Source organism: Sapajus apella, unplaced genomic scaffold (genome assembly GCF_009761245.1).
Source record: "Sapajus apella isolate SASKATOON/1434 unplaced genomic scaffold, GSC_monkey_1.0 scaffold50, whole genome shotgun sequence".
Lineage (NCBI taxonomy): Eukaryota > Metazoa > Chordata > Mammalia > Primates > Cebidae > Sapajus > Sapajus apella.
The window spans coordinates 8407363-8427903 of record NW_022436990.1 but is presented as its reverse complement, the minus strand read 5'-3'; the positions used below and the strand labels follow the sequence as shown (position 1 = coordinate 8427903).

General features: G+C 42.6%; 1 protein-coding gene and 1 long non-coding RNA gene across 3 annotated transcripts in view; one reads left to right on the top strand and one right to left on the bottom strand.

The window, feature by feature from the left end:
• Positions 1–1475: 1475 nt before the first annotated feature.
• SNX6 (sorting nexin 6) overlaps positions 1476–20541 on the bottom strand; it is a 62140-nt gene continuing 43074 nt past the window's right edge. For both annotated transcript variants that reach the window (XM_032242577.1, XM_032242578.1), the window contains 5 exons: positions 17059–17098; positions 12749–12835; positions 5816–5975; positions 5644–5729; positions 1476–3233 (listed from right to left, as the gene is read on the bottom strand). In XM_032242577.1, coding sequence (XP_032098468.1) covers positions 3180–3233; positions 5644–5729; positions 5816–5975; positions 12749–12835; positions 17059–17098 — 427 coding nt within the window. In that variant the 3' untranslated portion in view covers positions 1476–3179. The remainder of the gene's footprint in view (positions 3234–5643; positions 5730–5815; positions 5976–12748; positions 12836–17058; positions 17099–20541) is intronic.
• LOC116526292 lies at positions 9639–20532 on the top strand. The gene is made up of 3 exons (XR_004258082.1): positions 9639–9723; positions 12890–12891; positions 20498–20532. It is a non-coding gene; the product is annotated as an uncharacterized LOC116526292 (long non-coding RNA).

Genomic DNA, 20541 nt, shown 5'->3' with positions numbered 1-20541 from the left:
ATCTGGGTGAAGCAGGTTTTGAGTAGAGGTGTGGCATGATATGCTCAAAAAATGAAAAGCAGGGAGACCAGTCAGGAGATTTATTAATCCAGGCAAGATGATGGCTGGCTCAAACCAGGTTAAACCATTGGGTAAATAGAAGGGGTAGGGGTGTGAGAAAAGTAAGGTGCTTACCCCACACTTGCCTTTTTCTGATGCCTGTAAAATGATCACATTCTCAAGTGAGACGGGGCTGAAGAGGCTGACAGGTAGACTAGTTTCGTAGCTCTCACCCAGGAGCTCGAGCAAATGGAATCAAGTGCTGATGAAGCCGAACAGAGAGGGTGTGCAACTCTGTGATTTCTCTGTAGGAAGGACACAGTATTAATCTCCCCTGGGCTCAGAGCTAGAACCTGGGCACCTGCTGTCAATAAATATATTGAAAGCCCTATTACAGGCAGGCAGCTTTCTAGCCACCTGTGGATTGAGCAGTCAACAAAACAAGTAGGAATCGCTGACCTGGAGCTTACATTGCAGGGGGTGACGTTAGATAGAAAACTAGAACACAGCATGTTCGATCAGTGCTTCTTCAACTTCAGTGTGCATGGAAAATGCACATTCTGACTCAGTAGATGTTGCAAAGGTGGGGCCTACGAGTGTGAGTTCTTGAGTCACTCCAAGGTGCCAGGTGATGCTGAAGCTCCTGGTCGAGGGCCACACTGCTACTAAGTAGCAAGGTACTAAGTACCGTGGGGGGCGGGAGAGGAAGAAAGAGGTCAGGCACGGCAGGTCACGCCTGTAATCCCAACACTTGGGGAGGCCGAGGCGGGCAGATCACAAGGTCAGGAGTTTGAGACCAGCCTGGCCAACATGGCGAAACCCCGTCTCTACTAAAAATACAAAAATTATCTGGGCGTGGTGGCATGCCCCTGTAATCCCAGCTACTCAGGAGGCAGAGGCAGGAGAATCGCTTGAACCCAGGAGGTCGAGGTTGCAGCGAGCTGAGATCGCATGACACTGCACTCCAGCCTGGGCGGCAGAGCAAGACTCCCTCTCAAAAAAAAAAAAAAAGTAGCACCAGCGTGGACACACTGGAAAAAGGAATGAATCAGTGTTCCATGTAGGATGGCAGGATATTTCATCATGCTACTCAGAACAGCATAAAATTTAAAACACAAATTATTTCTGGAGTTTTTCCATTTAATATTTTCAAATTTCGGGTGGCTGTTGTAACTGAAGGCAAGCAAAGTGAAACTGCAGAAATGGGGTGACCACTGGACTGCTGGTTTCATTCTACGCCGTTTTTAGAGTGCATTACCACAATAAGCACTCCAACAATGTAAAAACCAGGAGCCAAGGGATGCAGCTTCCACTCTACCCCCTTCCCCAGGAAAGACCCCCTTGGTAAATATAGAATAGCAAATGGTTAAGTGAAACACTGAATAGCTTTTGGCCCTATACTTACTATTTCTTAACATTTACGCAGCATCTTCACATTTCCAAAGCACAGTACCGACATTTATTAATCCTCACAACACCCCTGTGAGGTAGGTCAATATGTCCTTTATAGTAGAGAACTGAGGCAGAGATCGAGCAAACCTGCCCTAGGCCACAGGGCAGCTGAGGAAGGGGCTAGACCTGGATCCAGAAGCTAGGGCTTTGGGTCCTGCATTCATCCACTGGTGGACATCACATGGGCTTATTTTTACCAGTGAATTTACGTAAAGGACAAAACACACTCAGCCAGCTACGGAAAATCAAGAGTTCAAACAGCACTGGGGAACATGTCAGTAAAAGAGACGAAACATTGACCCGCGCATGAATGAGGCAAGAGAACATGCTGCTGAGGAAGGCTGGAATCATCATGACTGGTGAGAACAGGCACTCAGGCAGGTTCAGGAAAATGTAAACAAACTAGGAACCTATCCAAGTGATGACAGGCCCAAATGCCTGTGGTCTCCAAGTGGTAGAAAAATTAGAAAAAGATAGTGGAAAAACCCAACCACTCCACCTAACTTTATACACTAGTAATGACAATAACGTTCATTTACATTAGAAAGGCCGATAATGTCTGTGATGTAACTACTGGCAACAATATCCTATTTGTATGCCAACTTTTATCCCAAGTATTCTACTTTTCTTTCCCCACTGACAAACAAGTGTTGTTCTTTACAGCAGACCTCTTTCCCTCTACATACCAATGTGTATACGCTGGCATAACTACTAAGTAGCTCAGTGGCATATGTCTCATGCTTAATTGGCTGAGCTAGGGACGGAATCTGGGAAATCGCAACAAACTGTACTTTTGCTCCTGTATTTCAGGAATAACTGTCTCTAAGCTGCCTCTGTCCGATTCCACCTTTTATGAAGTACACACAGAGGAGCAGTTCATTCTTTTGTGAAGGGATTGGTGGACTTTGTTCAAGATGCCATTTCAAAAGAAATGAGAAAAAAGAAAAACTAAGACCTGCAGTATAAAGCATTACATGGGAGTAGACTTTTTACAGCTACTCCACATTTTCCAGAGTGATACAATGACCACAGAGTTAAAAACTATCACTGTTATCGCTGTTTATTTTACAATAATTGGTTTAGTCTACAAGTTTAAGGCAAACATACTAATGCATTTACTTTTCTTCAGAAATCATACTTATAAAGATTACATAAAATCTGTCCCAAAACTTCTAAGAAATATTCAGTAATTAAAAATAAGTCTGATTAAGATGCTTTACCAGGATACATGAATGAACTAAGGTAGTATATAATGCTTTTTAAAAATAAAATTCAAAAAAAAAATTCAAAAAAGGCAATCTTTATCTTGTTTGAACAATGCATTCTGAAAAGGTTAAACTTGAGAAATTATTTAAAGGTAAGTAAGATTGGCAGCCATAAGGAATACTATTTATAAAATAAACACAGTTATAGAGGCTACTTTAAAGAAGAATGAACTTTGGACTTCTGAGTGTGACGCGTGCACGATGACGGCCCACTGTCGTGGGGAACAGTGCGGTGTCACGGCACGCAGACTGGCATCGTCGGTACGTGCGCTGCTCCATGGTTCTCAGAAAGAGAGGAGGAGATGCACTTTGTCAGCTGTTTTCTGTTTGTTTCCAGTGAGCATAAATGCTTAACATCATTAAGAAAACAAAAATAAAATCTGAAGGAAGGCAGCCCTTTTTAACAGGAAGGCGGAGTATGGCTTATGTGTCTCCATTTAACACTGCTAGGCAGTTCTGCAGCAACTGAAGGTTACCCTAAAAAAGAAAGAAAAAATAAATTATAAATTTTAGTTCAAACAGTTTAGAAGACTCCTACTGAAACTACACTGTTAGAAACCACATAAATAACAGTGTTGGGGGTCACATAACTTTATTGATACATTAGAAATTTAAAAAGTCATTCATTATATACACATAAAGGCTTAAAGATATAAAATCACATAATTTGTTTCATGTATAATACTTTCTTTCTTTTTTTTTTTTTTTTGAGATGGAGTCTCTCACTCTGTCACCTGCCTAGGCTGGCGTGCAGTGGTGCAATCTCAGCTCACTGCAACCTCCGCCTCCCAGGTTCAAGTAATTATCCTGCCTCAGCCTCCTAAGTAGCTGGAATTACAGGCACATACCACCATGTTTGGCTAATTTTTGTATTTTTTTTTTTTTTTTTTTTTTTTTTAAGAGAGAGGATTTTTGCCATGTTGGCCAGGCTGGTCTTGAACTCCTGACCTCAGGAGATCCACCTGCCTCAGCTACCCAAAGTGCTGGGATTACAGGCGTGAGCCACTGTGCCCGGCCAATTTTAGTATTTTTAGTAGAGACAGGTTTCACCATGTTGGCCAGGATTGTCTTGATCTCCTGACCTCGAGTTCAGGAGCCATGATTACAGTCATGAGCCACCATGCCCGGCCAGTAGATAAATTTCTATTTAGAAAATTATTAATGTTTTGGGTTACTTGACATGTTCTAGTGAGTATAAAATATGCATTTTGTGTTCAAGTTTAACTACTCAACAATTTCTGATTGTATGACAGGCTTTCTTTTTTCTTAAAGATGGGGTTTCACCATGATGGCCAGGCTGGTCTTAAACTCCTGACCTCAGGTGATCTACCCACCGCGGCCTCCTAAAGTGCTAGGATTACAGGCGTTAGCCACCACGCCTGGCCTTCTTTTTTTTTTTTAATTGAGAAGGAGTCTCTCTCTGTCGCCCAGGCTGGAGTGCAGTGGCATAATCTTGGCTCACTGTAACCCCTGCCTCCTAGATTCAAGCAATTCTCCTGCCTCAGCATCCTGAGTAGCTGGGATTACAGGAACCTGCCACTATGCTCAGCTAATTTTGTATTTTTAGTAGAGATAGGGTTTCACCATATAGGCCAGGCTGGTCTCGAACTCCTGACCTTGTGATCCACCCGCCTTGGCCTCCCAAAGTGCTGGGATTACAGACGTTGAACCGCCATGCCACGCCCTGATTTTTAAATGTTTTTTATTAAGGAAGACTTTTTAAAAAACAACTAGTCAAAAGTGACACTGCTTTCCATATTAGGTAATAGACTCTTTCAGACCTGATCATTAGAGACATTGTAGATATCATTCTTAATTAAATAATCTTTAAAATCCCTCTCAATTCTAAGATTTTCTATTCTTAAAATTAAGGTTTAGGCCAAATTTTATATTAAGTACAAGAAGAGGCTTAATTCAAAGTAAACAACTAATGTAACAAAGACCAGAGGACCAGGCATGGTGGCATACACCTGTAATCCTAGCTACTTGGGAGGCTGAGGCAGGAGGATCAAATGACCCCAGGAGTTTGAAGCTATACTGGATAACATAGCAAGACTCCAGCTCTAAAATATAATTAAATAAATACATTTAAAAAGCAAAACAAATAAACAAAAAGGCCAGGCATGGTGGCTGACGCCTGTAAGCCCAGCAGTTTGGGAGATTGAGGTGGATCACCTGATGTCAGGAGTTCGAGACCAGTGTGGCTAACATAGCGAAACCCCATCTCTACTAAAAATACAAAAATTAACCTGGTATGGTGGCACGCACCTATAGTCCCAGCTACTCGGGAGGCTAAGGCAGGAAAGTTGCTTGAACCTGAGATGCAGAGGTTGCAGTGAGCCAAGATCACACCACACTGCACTCCAGTCTGGGCGACACGGTGAGACTCCGTCTCAAAAAGAAATTCAGACTGGTTGGGCACAGTGGCTCAGGTCTGTAATCCCAGCACTTTGGGAGGCTGAGGCAGGAGGATCATTTGAGGTCGGGATTTTAACATCAGCCTGGCCAACACAGTAAAAAACCATCTCTATTAAAAATATAAAAATTAACTGGGTGTGGTGGCACATACCTGTAATCCTAGGTACTCAGGAGGCTGAGGCGTGAGAATTACCTGAACCCAGGAGGCAGAGGTTGCAATAAGCTGAGATCGTGTCACTGCACTCCAGCCTGGGCAACACAGCAAGACTGTCTCAAAAAACAAAACAAAACAAAAAACACCCAAACCGACTATTTTGAAGCAGTGAAATAATCTTGTAAAATGTAATTCCAGTTCTGGAAGAGTTGTCAGAGTATCCCTATGAAAACTGAGATTAAAGAATTATCAATGTCATAACTGATTCATTTCTAATTACATGTAACTTAAATTATTAACTCTTTATTACACTACCTTTGCATGCTTCAGTTCTAACTCTGCCAGTTCCACTAAATTTTTTCTGAATGCAGCAACTCTTCTTGTTTTAAAATCTATAAGTTCTGTGAACAAAGAAATTAGAATTATTTAATTTACAGAATAGTCATAAAGCATACCTTGTGATTAAAGGTTAACATAACAACAGTACCTTGTTTGGCAGACTCAGATATTTTTTCAAATTTCTGACAACATAATTGTTGGGAAGTTTCAGCCTGCAGAACATCTTTATTTTTTGCTCTTGCTTTATCCAGTGCTTTATTAGCATTTTCATAATCCACTAGTGACCTGGACCTTCGATACAGGAGATCCTGTGAAACAGAATGCTTCACAATAGTATATATACTGTATGTTTCCAGTAGTCACACCCAGCCGCCGTCACCACCATCACAACCATCAGTACTAACACTTACACAGTGAACGCTACATGCCAGTTACTCTAAATTTTTAAAGATTTTTGTAGAGATGGGACCTTGCTATGTTACCCAGAGAGGTCTCAAAACTCCTGGCCTCAAAGTGATCCTCTTGTTTCAGCCTCCTAAAGTGGACTGATTACAGGCATGAGTCACTGCACTCAGCCCTTTTTTTAAATAACAGCTTTAATGAGATAATTGATATACCACATAATTCACCATTTAAAGTATATAATTCATTGTTTTTTAGGAAGCTCACAGAATTGAGCATCACCACAACAGATTTTGGAACACTTTCATCACCCAAAGAGAAACCACATCCCCATTAACAGCCATTTGCCACTTCCCCATGTGTGCCCATCCCTAGACAACCACTAATATGCTACCTCTACAGATTTGCCTATTCTGGACATTTCATATAAATGTCATCATGTGTGTTTTTTGTGCCTGGCTTCTACCACTTAGCATGTTTCAAGTTCATCTATGTTGCAGCACAAATCGGTATGTCCCTCCTTTCTATTGCTGAATAATATTTCCCTATATGGATATATCACATTGATTTATTCATTCATCAGTTGATAAGCATTTGGTTTATTACCACTTTTTGGACATAATGAATAATGCTGCTGTCAACATTTGCACACAAGTGTTCATGTGGGCATGGTTTCATTTCTCTTTCATTTCTCACTACTGAGGAGTGAAATTGCCGAGTCATATGATAACTCTACATCAAATCTTTGAGAAACTACAATATGGTTTTCCATAGCGGCCGAACATTTTACATTCCGACCAGTACCATATGACAGTTCCAATTTCCTCACATCTTTGCCAATACTTATTTTAATTTTTATTTATTTTACTTAAATTCAAACATACTGCAAGATATTTATTTTATTTTTTTGAGACAAAGGCTTGCTCTGTCGCCCAGGCTGGAGTGTAGTAGCATGAGCCTGGCACACTGCAACCTCCGCCTCCTGGGTTCCAGCGATTATACTGCCTCAGCCTCCCGAGTCGCAGGGATTACAGGTGCCCACCACCATGCCTGGCTAATTTTTGTATGTTTAGCAGAGATGAGGTTTCACCATATTGGCCAGGCTGGTCTCGAACTCCTCACCTTATGATCCACCCCCCTCAGCCTCCCAAAGTGCTGGAATTATAGGCATGAGTCACCGCGCCCAGCCTTCTTTTTCTTTTTTTTTTTTTAGATGAGGTTTCACCATGTTGGCCAGGCTGGTCTTGAATTCCTGACCTCTGGTGATCCACCCACCTCGGCATCCCAAAGTGCTAGGATTACAGGCGTGAGCCACCACACCCAGCCAGCCTTTTAAATTAAGGTCACCTAGTGGGTATAAAGTGGTATCTCATACTTTTTTTTTTTTTTTTTCCCCTGGGATGGAGTCTTGCTCTGTCATCTAGGCTGGAGTGCACTGGTGCAATCTCGGCTGACTGCAACCTTTGCTTCCCAGGTTCAAGCAATTCTCTGCCTCAGCTTCCTTAGTAGCTGGGATTACAGGTGCCTGTCACCACGCCTGGCTGTTTTTTTGTCTCTTTAGTAGAAACAGGGTTTCATCATGTTGGCCAGGCTGGTCTCAAACTCCTGATTTCAAGTGATCCACCCACCTCGGCCTCCCAAAGTGCTGGGATTACAGGTGTAAGCCACCATGACAGGCCTATCTGATACTTGTGATTTGCATTTTCCTGACAGCTTGTGAGCATATTTTCATGGTTTAACGGCCATTTGTGTATCTTCTGTGCAAAGTCCTTTGCTCATTTTTAAATTGGGTTGTTTCTCTTTTTACTGAGTTTAAGAGTTCTTCATATATTCTGATTATATAAATTGTGTTACATCCAGACAATGGAATATTATTTAGCACTAAGAAATGAGCTATCAAGCCATGAAAAGACTTAAGTGTGGCCAGGCACGGTGGCTCATGCCTGTAATCCCAGCACTTTGGGAAGCCGAAGCAGGTGTATCACCTGAGGTCAGGAGTTCAAGACCAGCTTGGCCAACACAGTGAAACTCCGTCTTTACTAAAAATACAAAAAATTAGCCCAGTGTGGTGGCATGCACCTGTAATCCCAGCTGCTCAGGAGGCTCAGGCAGGAGAACCACTTGAACCTGGGAGGCAGAGGTTGCAGTGAGCCGAGATTGCGCCATTGCACTCCAGCCTGGGCAATAAGAGCGAGACTCTGTCTCAAAAAAAAAAGGAAAATCTTAAGTACATATAAGTAAGCTCAACAAGCCAATCTGAAAACGCTATATACTATATGATTCCAATTCTGTAACATTCTCGAAAAAGCAAAACTATGGAGACAGTAAAAAGATCAGTGTTGGCCAGGGATTGGGGGAAAGGAGAATGAATGTGGAGAGAGCACAGAGGATTTTTAGAACAACGAAAACACTATGTAGAATACTATAATGGTGGATACATGTCATGCATCCATAGCATATTTCTTTTTCTAACTTTTTTTGAGATGGAGTCTTACTCTATTGCCCAGGCGGGAGTGCAGTGACATGAGCTCGGCTCACTGCAACCTCCACCCCTCAGGTTCAAGTAATTCTCCCACCTCAGCCTCCCAAGTAGCTGGAATTATAGGCATGCACCACCGCACCTGGCTACTTTTTAAAAATATTTTTAGCAGAGACTGGGTTTTATCATATTGGCCAGGCTGGTCTCAAACTCCTGACTTCCGGTGATCCACCTGCCTTGGCCTCCCAAAGTGCTGGGATTACAGGCATGAGCCACCGTACTTGACCAGCACATTTCTTTTTATTAGGTGGTACTATTCCATTGTAAGGCAGATGATGATGTGCTTATCTCATCATCCATTGGACATTTGCGTTGTCAGTTTTCAGCTAAATAAATATACATATATTTATATAGTTATAAATAAAGCTGCTGTGAACATCTGTATGGATATATGCTTTTATTTCTTTCTTTCCTTCTTTTTAATAGAGATAGGATCTTGTTATGTTGCCAGGCTGGTCTTGAATTCCTGGCCTCCAGCCATCCTCCTGCCTTGGCCTCCCAAAGTGCTGGGATAACAGGGGTGAGCCACCACACCCAGCCCTGCTTTCATTTCTCTTGAGTAAATACCTACGAGTGAACTGACTAGATCACAGGATAGTATATTTCACTTTTTAAGTACTATGAATGTTTTCCAAGGTACTGTACCACATTCCCACTAACAGTATATGGTGGTTCCAGTCGCTATGTAACTTCGCCAGAATTTTCATTTTAGTCATTCTAATTAAAGTGTGTAGTAGCCGGGCGCGGTGGCTCACGCCTGTAATCCCAGCACTTTGGGAGGCCGAGGCGGGTGGATCACGAGGTCAAGAGATCGAGACCATCCTGGTCAACATGGTGAAACCCCGTCTCTACTAAAAATACAAAAATTCAGCTGGGCATGGTGGCGTGTGCCTGTAATCCCAGCTACTCAGGAGGCTGGGGCAGGAGAATTGCCTGAACCCAGGAGGCGGAGGTTGCAGTGAGCCGAGATCGCGCCATTGCACTCCAGCCTGGGTAACAAGAGCGAAACTCCGTCTCAAAAAAAAAAAAAAAAAGTGTGTAGTAATACTTCGTTGTAGTTTTAATTCTGACAACTAAGTTTTAATTATTTCTTACAGTTACTAAGAAATTGTTATGTATTAGTAACCACATTTGGCTGGCAACAGTGGCTCACACCTATAATCCCAACACCTTGGGAGGAAGAGGGAGCATCACTTGAGCCCAGCAGTTTGCAACATACTGAGACACGTGTCTCTAGAAAAAATTAAAACAAAAAAACCCACACATTTGATAATAAATTTAAAGTCTTCAAAAGTGAGTATTTTAGCACTGCCCATCCAATCTAAATCGTTTGTAAGACACAATTTGATATGAACAGTGCATTTATAAGTACCTCAGAATTCAAAGTTGGCTGAGTGTGGTGGCTCATGCCTATAATCTCAGCACTCTGAGAGGCCGAGGCAGACGAATCACCTGAGGTCAGGAGTTTGAGACAAGCCTGGCCAACATGGCAAAACCCCGATTCCACTAAAAGTGTAAAAATTAGCCGGGCATGGTGGTGCGTGCCTATAATCCCAGCTTCTCAGAAGGCTGAGGCAGGAGCATCACTTGAAGGTAGAGGTTGCAGTGAACCAATATTGTGCTACTATACTCCAGCCTGGGCAACAAGAGCAGGATTCCATCTCAAAAAAAAAAAAAAAAAAAAAAAAAAAAACCAGGCGCAGTGGCTCACACCTGTAATTCCAGTAATTTGGGGGGTCGAGGCAGGTGGTTCACGAGGTCAGAAGATTAAGACCATCCTGGATAAATGGTGAAACCTCATCTCTACTAAAAATACAAAAAATTAGCCAGGTGAAACCTCGTCTCTACTAAAAATATAGAAAATTAGCCAGGCAGGGTGACATGTTCTTGTAGTCCCAGCTTCTTGGGAGGCTGGGGCAGGAGAACTGCTTGAACCTGGGAGGCAGAGGTTGCAGTGAGCAGAGATTGAACCACTGCTCTCCTGCCTGGGTGACTGTCTCAAAAAAAAAAAAAAAAAAGAAATCCAGCTGGGCACGGTGACTCATGCCTACAATCCCAGCACTAAAAAAGTACAAAAAATTAGTCAGGTGTGGTGGTGGGTGCCTGTAGTGCTAGCTGCTCGGGAGGCTGGGGCAGAAGAATCACTTGAACCTGGGAGGTAGAGGTTGCAAGGAGCTCAGATTGCACCACTGCACTCTAGCCAGGTAACAGAGCAAGATTCCGTCTTGAACAAAAAAAAAAGAAAGAAAAAGAAAAAGAAAAAAGAAATTTTTTTGCAATATGTGGCTCATGTCTGTAATCCCAGCACTTTGGGAGGCTGGAGCAGGTAAATCACCTAAGGCCAGGAGTTCAAGACTAGCCTGGCCACAGAAGGAAACCCCGTCTCTACCAAAAATACAAAAATTAGCTGGGCGTGGTGGCATTCGCCTGTAATCCAAGCTATCCAGGTGGCTGTGGCAAGAAAACCGCCTGAACCCAGGAGGCGGAGGCTGCAGTGAGCCAAGAGACTGTGCTCTAGCCTGGGTGACAGAGTGAGACTCCATCTCAACAACAACAACGGAATCCTTTCATAATACGTGGCTACATGGCTCATGTCTTTGGGAGGCCAAGGCAGGTGGATCACCTACGGTCAGGAGTTTGAGACCAGACTGGTCAACATAGGGAAACCACGCCTCTACTGAAAATACAAAATTTAACTGGGCATGGTAGTTCGAGCCTGTAATCCTAGCTACTCGGGAGGCTGGGGCAAGAAAATTGCTTGAACCCTGGAGGTGGAGGTTGCAGTGAGCAGAGATACTACACTCTAGCCTGGGCGACAGAGTGAAACTCCATCTCAAAAAAATCATAATAAATAATAAATAAATAAGAAAGAAATCCTTTAGCAATACAACTGTTATTTGAGGGTTTTACTTTTGTTTTCCAAGGCAGTTTACCTGAAGAAATATACCAAATTCTTTTCCTTTTTTTGAGACAGAGTATCACTCTGTTGCCCAGGCTGGAGTGCAGTGGCATGATCCTGGCTCACTGCAACCTCTACCTCCCAGGTTCAAGCTATTCTCCTGCCTCAGCCTCCCGAGGAGCTGGGATTATAGGTGCCCGCCACCATGCCCAGCTAATTTTTGTATTTTTAGTAGAGATGTGGTTTTGCCATGTTGGCCAAGTTGGTCTCAAACTCCTGACCTTCGGGTGATCCGCCCATCTCACTGCCTCAGCCTCCCAAAGGGCTGGGATTACAGGCATGAGCAACCTCCCCAGGCCTCATTTTTTTTTTTTGAGTTGGAGTTTCACTCTTACCCAGGCTGGAATGCAACATCACTATCTCGGCTCACTGCAACCTTCACCTCCTGGGTCAAGCGATTCTCCCCGCTCAGCCTCCTGTGTAGCTGGGATTACAGGAACCTACCACCATACCCAGCCAATTTTTGTACTTTTAGTAGAGACAGGTTGTTTTTTTTTTTTTTTTTTTTTTTTCTTTTGAGATGGAGTCTTGCTCTGTAGCCCAGGCTGGAATACAGTGGCGTGATCTCAGCTCACTGCAACCTCCACCTCCCGGGTCCTGGTTCAAGCAATTTTCCTACCTCAGCCTCCCAAGTAGCTGAGATTACAGACACAAGCCACCATGTCCAGCTAATTTTTGTAGTTTTTTAGTAGAGATGGGGTTTCACCATGTTGGCCAGACTGGTCTTGAACTCCTGACCTTGTGATCCACCCGCCTCGGCCTCCCAAAGTGCTAGGATTACAAGCATGAGCCACTGTGCCCGGCCTGAGACAGGGTTTTACCATGTTAGCCAGGCTGGTCTTGAACTCCTGACCTCAGGTGATCCGCCCACCTTGGTCTCCCAAAGCGTAGGGATTACAGGTATGAGCCACCACACCTGGCTGCAAATTCACCTTTTTAAAGTTCTAGATTACATCAGAAATATAATAAAGAGGAAACTTTTATGTGGGGTTTCCCACATAAAATACGTACAATTGTACACATACCTACAATTTCTAAAAGGAGAAATAAAATTTCTATTTGAAAATATACTTTAAAATCATATAAAGGAGATAAATTCATCATTAACAATCTGAAGTCTAACAAACTCTCAAGAAATGGCTGTTTATAAAATGGCTTATTTTAAAAAAGATTAAAATTACCTTAGCAGCTTGAGATTCTCTTAAGTAATATTTTAAAAGGTCAGAAAGTTTGAGGTCCTCATCAGCAGACACTCGTGCTTCTATTTTCTGAAAAAAAGAAAAAAATTAAGCTCTTAATCAACAACTACATTCTAGTCTCAGTGGTTTCCTTCTTTACTTAATTTCCGACTTAATTTTAACTATTACAGTTAAAAAAAAAATTGAAGTTTTAACTGTAATACCCATTCCTATTTTATCCACCTTTCCTTTCCTTTTTGCATTTATTAACCTGTTACTTTTCTTTGCAACTCTCACATAAAAGGAACAGAAAAAAAGACCAGATCAAAGACTCATGAAATTATGGAAGGACTCTATAATTTTTTTTTTTTTTTTTTGAGAGAGAGAGTCTCGCTGTAACCTAGACTGAAATGCAGTGGCGCAATCTCTGCTTACTGCAACCTCCACCTCCCGAGTTCAAGCAATTCTCCTGCCTCAGCCTCTTGAGTAGCTGGAATTATAGGTAGGCACCACCATGTCTGGCTAATTTTTGCATTGTTAGTAGAGGTGGGGTTTCACCATGTAGGCCAGACTGGTCTCAAACTCCTGACCTCAAGAGATCCGCCTGCCTCAGCCTCCCAAAGTGGTGAGATTACAGGTGTGACCCACCACACCCGGCCAGACTCTATATTTGATTCAAGTACTTTGCTATAATGAGTTTCAGTATCATCTTTAAGCTTCATTAATATTTTCTCAGGCCACTGCACTCCAGCACTTTTTCTCAAAAAAAAAAAAATAAAAAATTTCTCTCTATGCATTTCTTGTTTTTTGAGACGGAGTCTTGCTCTGTTGCCAGGCTGGATTGCAGTAGCGTGATCTTGGCTCACTGCAACTCTCCCTCCTGTGTTCAAGCTATTCTCCTGCCTCAGCCTCCCAAGTAGCTGGGATTACAGGTGCACTGGGCTAATTTTTTTTGTATTTTTGTAGTAGAGACAGGGTTTTGTCATGTTGGCCAGGCTGGCCTCAAACTTCTGACCTCAGGTGATCCACCTGCCTTGGCCTCCCAAAGGGCTGGGATTACAGGTGTGAGCCACTGTGCCCAGCCTCTATTCATTTCAATTGTAATTGATATGTACACAGAATTTTAAAGGAATGATGGCTGGCACTGGTAGACTAGGTAATTCAATCTAATCCCCTTGCTGAGGACAGCCAGAAAATTCAGTCAAAGCATTAATAAAATGTGCTTGAAGACACCACAGAACAATAAACAGATGTAGTATGTTTGAGGTGAGATGAAAGGGGAAGTAGCCAGGTAAGACTGAAAAGATAGCTCTTCAGTATGAAGGGACAGAGGATGAAAAAAAATGTATCAAGCAAATGAAATATATGGGACCTTGTTTGTATCCTGACTCAAACTATACTATAAAAAGCCATTTATAAGACAATTGGTAAAATGTATACACTGGATATTTGATGACATTAAGGGGGAATGATTAGTAACAGTATTAACTATTACTAATACATATACACATATATATTTTTTTTTTCTTTTTTTTTTTTTTTTTTGAGACAGAGTTTCACCCTTGTTGCCCAGGCTGGAGTGCAGTGGCGTGATCTTGGCTTACTGCAACCTCTGCCTCCCGGGTTCAAGCAATTCTCCTGCCTCAGCCTCCCGAGTAGCTGGGATTACAGGCATGCGCCACCATGCCTGGCTAATTTTGTATTTTTAGTAGAGACAGGGTTTCTCCATGTTGATCAGGCTTGTCTTGAATTCCCAACCTCAGGTGATCCACCTACCTCAGCCTCCCAAAGTGCTGGGATTACAGATACGAGCTACCATACCCAGCCAAAAATAATTCTTACACACAAAAAAAGAGACAGGTGTGCATGAAGGACACAAAACAAAATGAAGACGGACTTTCTGGAATACAAGAACTTTAAGCAATGTAGAAAATGTTAATATTGATAAGGTGTAGTGGCTCATGTCTGTAATCCCAGCTTGGCCAACATGGTGAAACCCCGTCTCTACTAAAAACACAAAAATTAGCCAGGAGTGGCAGCACACGCCTGTAATCCCAGGTACTTGGGAGGCTGAGGCAGGAGAATCGCTTGAGTCCAGGTGGTGAAGGTTGCAGTGAGCCAAGATTGCACCACTGCACTCCAGCCTGGGTGACAGAGCAAGACTCTGTCCCAAGTAAAAGAAGAGAAGAAAAATGTTACTATTCAGAAACATGGTTAATACATTACAGAAATTCTTGTACTATTTCTGCAACTTTTCCGTAAGTCCAGAATTACTGTCAAGATAAAAAGTGAAAATAAGGCCGGGTGCCTTAGTAAGGCTCACGTCTGTTAATCCCACCACTTTGGGAGGCTAAGGTGGGTAGAACACTTGAGGTCAGGAGTTCGAGACCAGCCTGGCCAACATGGCAAAATCTCATCTCTACTGAAAGTACAAAAATCAGTCGGGCATAGTGGCTACTTGGAAGGCTGAGGCAGGAAAATCACTTGAACCCGGGAGGCAGAGGTTGCAGTGCACTGAGACCACATCACTGCACTCCAGCCTGGACGACAGAGACTCCATCTCAAATGAAAAAAAAAAAAAAAAGCTAAACTAAAACTATACACCCAGCAGAATGGCAAAAATTAAAACGGCAGAAAATGATGCTAAGTTTTAAGAAGCTTGTAGGACAACCTAAATGCTCATACTTATTCTGTGGGCATGCACATTGGCACAATCATTATGGGAAACAGTTTTGCAGTTTCTGCTGAAGCTTTTCACATGGTATTCTATGATCCATCAATTTCCCTCCTAGTTATATATAGCCAACAGAATTGTATACTTGTGTTCAGAAGGTATACAATAATAATCTTATTATAAAGAAGTACAAACTAGAAACTATCCAAGTGCCTATGAACAGAACAAATGAATTATTAAAATACTATACAGCAATAAGAATAAAGGAACCAGGGCAGGTGGCTCATGCCTGTAATCCCAATGCTTTGAAAGGTGAGGCAGGAATATCAATAGAGGCCAGGAATTCGAGACCAGCCTGGGCAATGTAGTGAGACTCCCTCTCTATAAAAATTACCAAAAATTAGCCAGGCATGGTAACGTACATCTGTAGTCCTAACTACTTGGGAGGCTGAGGCAGGAGGATGCTTGAGCTTAAGAGTTTGAGGCTGCAGTGAGTTATGATCATGCAAATGTACTCCGGCCTAGGCAGCAGAGCAAGACTCCATCTCAAAAAACAACAAAACAAAAAAACCCGAAATGTCTACTGTTAGAAGCTAGGACAGTGTTACTCTTGTAGGAAGGCAGTGCCTTGGAAGTCAGCTGAGGAGCAGAGGAGGAAGCAGGGAATCTGCATTGCTGGTAATTTTCTATTTCTTTTCTTTTCTTTGAGGTAGGGTTTCTGTCACCCAGGCTGGAGTACAGTGGCGCAATCATAGCTCACTATAACCTTGACTTCCTGGGCTCAAGAATCTTCCTGCCTCAGCCTCCCAAGTAGTTAGGACTAAAGTTGTGTGCCACCATGCCTGGCTAATTTTTGGTAACTTTTGTATAGAGGGGGTCTCGCTACATTGCCCAGGGTAGTCGAACTCCTGGCCTCTACTGATCCACCTGCCTCACCCTTCAATGTACTGGGATTATGGGCATGCGCCACCTGGCCTGGTTCCTTTATTCTTATTGCTATACAGTACTTAATTAATTAGTTTATCTGTTCCAGGAGGTATTCTATATATATATATTTTTTTTTTTGAGAGACAGGGTCTCGCTGCTCTGTCACCCAGGATGGAGTGCAACTGCACAATCATAGCTCACTGCAGCCTCAAACTCTTGAGCTCAAGCATCCTCCTGCTTCAGCGTCCCAAGCAGGTCTACAGGTTTGCACCATCACACCTGGATAATTTTTTAATTTTTTGTAGAGACAGCATCTTGCTATGTTTTCCCAGACTGATCTCAAATTCCCAGGCTCAAGAGATCCTCCTGCCTCGGCTCCCAAAGTGCTGAGACTATAGGGGCATTAAGACACTGCACCCAGAAGAATATGAACTTTTATACAAATATAAAAGGCCATAACAAAAAGTTGCATTTCCTGAAAAACTTCCAATGGAATCCAAATCTGTTTCATCATCCTTCTGAAACATACTCATCTTCCTCAATAAAGTTAAACACAACCACAAGTTAACTATTACCACATGCAAAGATTTAGATTGCTGAAAGATTAATAATGATTACTTTTAAAAAATTTTATGAATTGTGGTTAAAACCCTTTAACATGAACTACTCTGTGGGCACATTATGCAGTATATCTCTATAATTTAGTACTTACTCTTGTTTTATCGAACAGTTCTGAAACTTTGAGAAAAAACCTGAAAAGGAAAATATTTTCATCACATGCTACATTCGAAGTAATTTTCCATTTCAAATGCATAAGAATATGCTCCCAAACCATATTAACAATGAATACTTTCTCTCATTATAATTATATTCAACAGCCTTATTAACTGCAGGCTTCAGTTAGTTTGACAAAAACCCCTCTGTACTTCTAACAATAAAACAGATTACTTGACATCTGTTTACAGATAGAGTATCTGTACCTTTTTCTCACTCTGTTGCCCAGGCTAGAGTGCAGTGGCCCAGTCTTGGCTCACTGCAACCTCTGCCTCCTGGGTTCAAGCAATTCTCCTGCCTCAGCCTCCTCAGTAGCTGGAATCACAGGCACCGGCCCCCATGGCTGGCTACTTTTTAAATTTTTAATAGAGACAAGTTTTCACCTGGTTAAAAATTAGCCAGGTGTGGTGGTACACACCTGTAGTCCTAGCTATTCAGGCGTCTAAGATGGAAGGATGGCTTGAATCCAGGCTGGTCTTAGATTCCTAACTTCAAGTGATCTGCCTGCTTCAGCCTCCCAAATTGCTGGGATTACAGGTGTGAGCCACTGCGGGGTCACATTTCATTTTAAAATGACAGTCTAAGCCTTACATTAAACACAGTTCTGTTGTTGAGACTGAGTCTCGCTCTGTTGCCCTAGCTGAAGTGCGGTAGCACGATCTCGGCTTACTGCAACCTCTGCCTCCTGGGTTCAAATGATTCTCCTGCCTCAGCCTCCTGCGTAGCTGGGATTACAGGTGCCCACCACCATGCTTGGCTAATTTTTGTATTTTTAGTAGAGACAGGGTTTCGCCATGTTGGCCAGGTTGGTCTCAAACTCCTGACCTCAAGTGATCTGCCCACCTTGGCCTCCCAAAGTGCTGGGATTACAGGCATGAGCCACCATGCCTGGCCAACAAAATTTATCTTGATACATTTTAGCAAACAGGCTGAGGCAAGCAGACCACCTGAGGCCAGGGGCTCGAGACCAGTATGGGCAACACAGTGAAACCCTGTCTCTACTAAAAATACAAAAAATTAGCTGGGCATGGTGGTGCAATCCCGTAATCAAAGTACTGTTTAATAGTCTGGTGCTGGGATATTTTTAAATTGATATCAGCATTTGACAGATAAACTATTTAGTTAAACGTAAAAATAAATTCTTTTTTTTTTTTTGAGATGGGGTATTGCTCTGTCACTCAGCTCTGAAGCAAACCTGTGGGTCCCAGCTACTCAGGAAGCTAAAGCAGGAGGATCACTTGAGCCCAGGAGTTCAAGGCTGTAGTGCTCTATGACTGCATCTGTCAACAGCTACTGTACTCCAGCCCGGCCACACAGCAAGACCCACCTCTCAAAAAAAGGGTGCAGGTTGGAGTATTCTATAAAATATGTAATTAAAATGACATTATAAATGAATTAGGGCAAATACTACTCAAAGCAAAAACAATTTTATGAACTTTGCTTTAAAGAACTTGCTTTGACAGATTTACTTTAGAGAACAGATGGCAAGGTTGACTTTTCTTCCCGATGAGTTGAGAATTAACTCTTTGGGAAGGTGGCATGTTAATTAGCGTAAGCTATCATACCTCGCTTTGATGAAAAGCTTGACTTTTAAATATCTGAGACAGAAAATATCAGAATATACTAAAGAAAAGGTCAAGGATGTGGTTTAGAGAAAGGCATAGACTATGAAAATAGTTTTCCTGCTTAAAAATATGTTTTTTATTTTTTTGAGACTAAGTCTTTCTCTGTTACCTGGGATGGAGTGCAGTGGTGTGATCTCCACTCACTGCAACCTCTACCTCCCAGGTTCAAGTGATTCTGATGTCTCAGCCTCCTGAGTAGCTGGGATTACAGGTGTGCACCACCATATCTGGTTAATTTTTGTGTTTTTAGAGGTGGAGTTTTGCCATGTTTCCAGGCTGGTCTTGAACTCCTGGGCTCAAGTGATCCACCTGCCTTGACCTCTCAATGTGTTGGGATTATAGGCGTAAGTCACTGCACCCAGCCTAAATTTAAATTTTATTTTATTTTACTCTATTTTAGAGAAGGAGTCTCTGTCGCCTAGGCTGGTCTCAAACTCCTGGGCTCAAGTAATCCTCCTGCTTCAGCCTACAAAAGTGCTAAGATTACAGGTACAAGGCACCATCCCCAGCTAAATGATTTTTCAACTGAGAATTAGATTAAGGGCCCAATTGAGAATTAGATTTACGAGTGGCCTGGGTGACTTTCACCTATAATCCTAGCACTTTGGGATGCCGAGGCGAGTGGACCGCTTGAGATCAGGAGTTCGAGACCAGCCTGGGTAACATGGCAAAACCCTGTCTCTACAAAAAATACAAACATTAGCCAGGCATAGTGGCTCATGCCTGTGGTCTCAGCTGCTTGGGAGGCCGAGGTGAGAAGATCGCTTGAGTCCAGGAGGTAGAAGTCGCTATGAGCCGAGATCACAACACTATACTCCAACCTGGGTTAACAGAGCAAGATTCTGTCTCATAAATAAATAAGTTTGGTTTAAACAGTATTATAAGAGCAACTAAAATTAACTGCAGTTAGATTTAAAGTGAAAGGTTAACATCAAGTAAATAAAAAACAGCCGTGTAAGCAATCTTTCAAGGAGCTTTTCCATATTCCCATAAATAATACCTGCTACACTGGTTTGTCTGAGGATTTCCCTAGATACACTCAACCATAAACTCTAGGCTGGGTGCAGTGGCTCAAGCCTGTAATGCCAGCACTTTGAGAGGCTTAGGTGGGCAGATCACCTGAGGTCAGGAGTTGGGAGACTGCCCTGGCCAACATGGTGAAACCTGCTACTATAAAAACACAAAAATTAGCTGGGTGTGCACACCTGTAATCCCAGCTACTTGGGTGGCTAAGTCACAAGAATTGCTTGAACCCAGGAGGTAGAAGTTGCAGTGAGCCAAGATCACGCCACTGCACTCCAGCCTGGGTGCCAAAGACAGACATTGTTTCAAAAAGCAAAAACAAAAACTGGACAAGCACAGTGGCTCACGCCTGTAATCTCAGAACTTTGGGAGGCCGAGGCAGGCAGATCACCTGAGGTCAGGAGTTCAACACCAGCCTGGCCAATGCAGTGAAACCCTGTCTCTACTAAAAATACAAAAATTAGCCAGGCATGGTGATGGCATGTGTGTAATCCCAACTATTGGGGAGGCTGAGGCAGGAGAATCACCTGAACCTGGCAGGTGGAGGCTGCAGTGAGCCAAGATTGCACCACTGCACTCCAGCCTAGGTGACAGAGTTAGACTCTGTCTCAAAACAAATACCAAACAGAAATAAAAACAAAACAAAATAAAACAAAAAACCAGAATAGCCAGCCTCTTTACAAAGTAAAAACTGATAGCATCAAATTTTACTTTAAAAGTCAATCTGAGGTCGGGCACAGTGGCTCACGCCTATAATCCCAGCACTTTGGGAG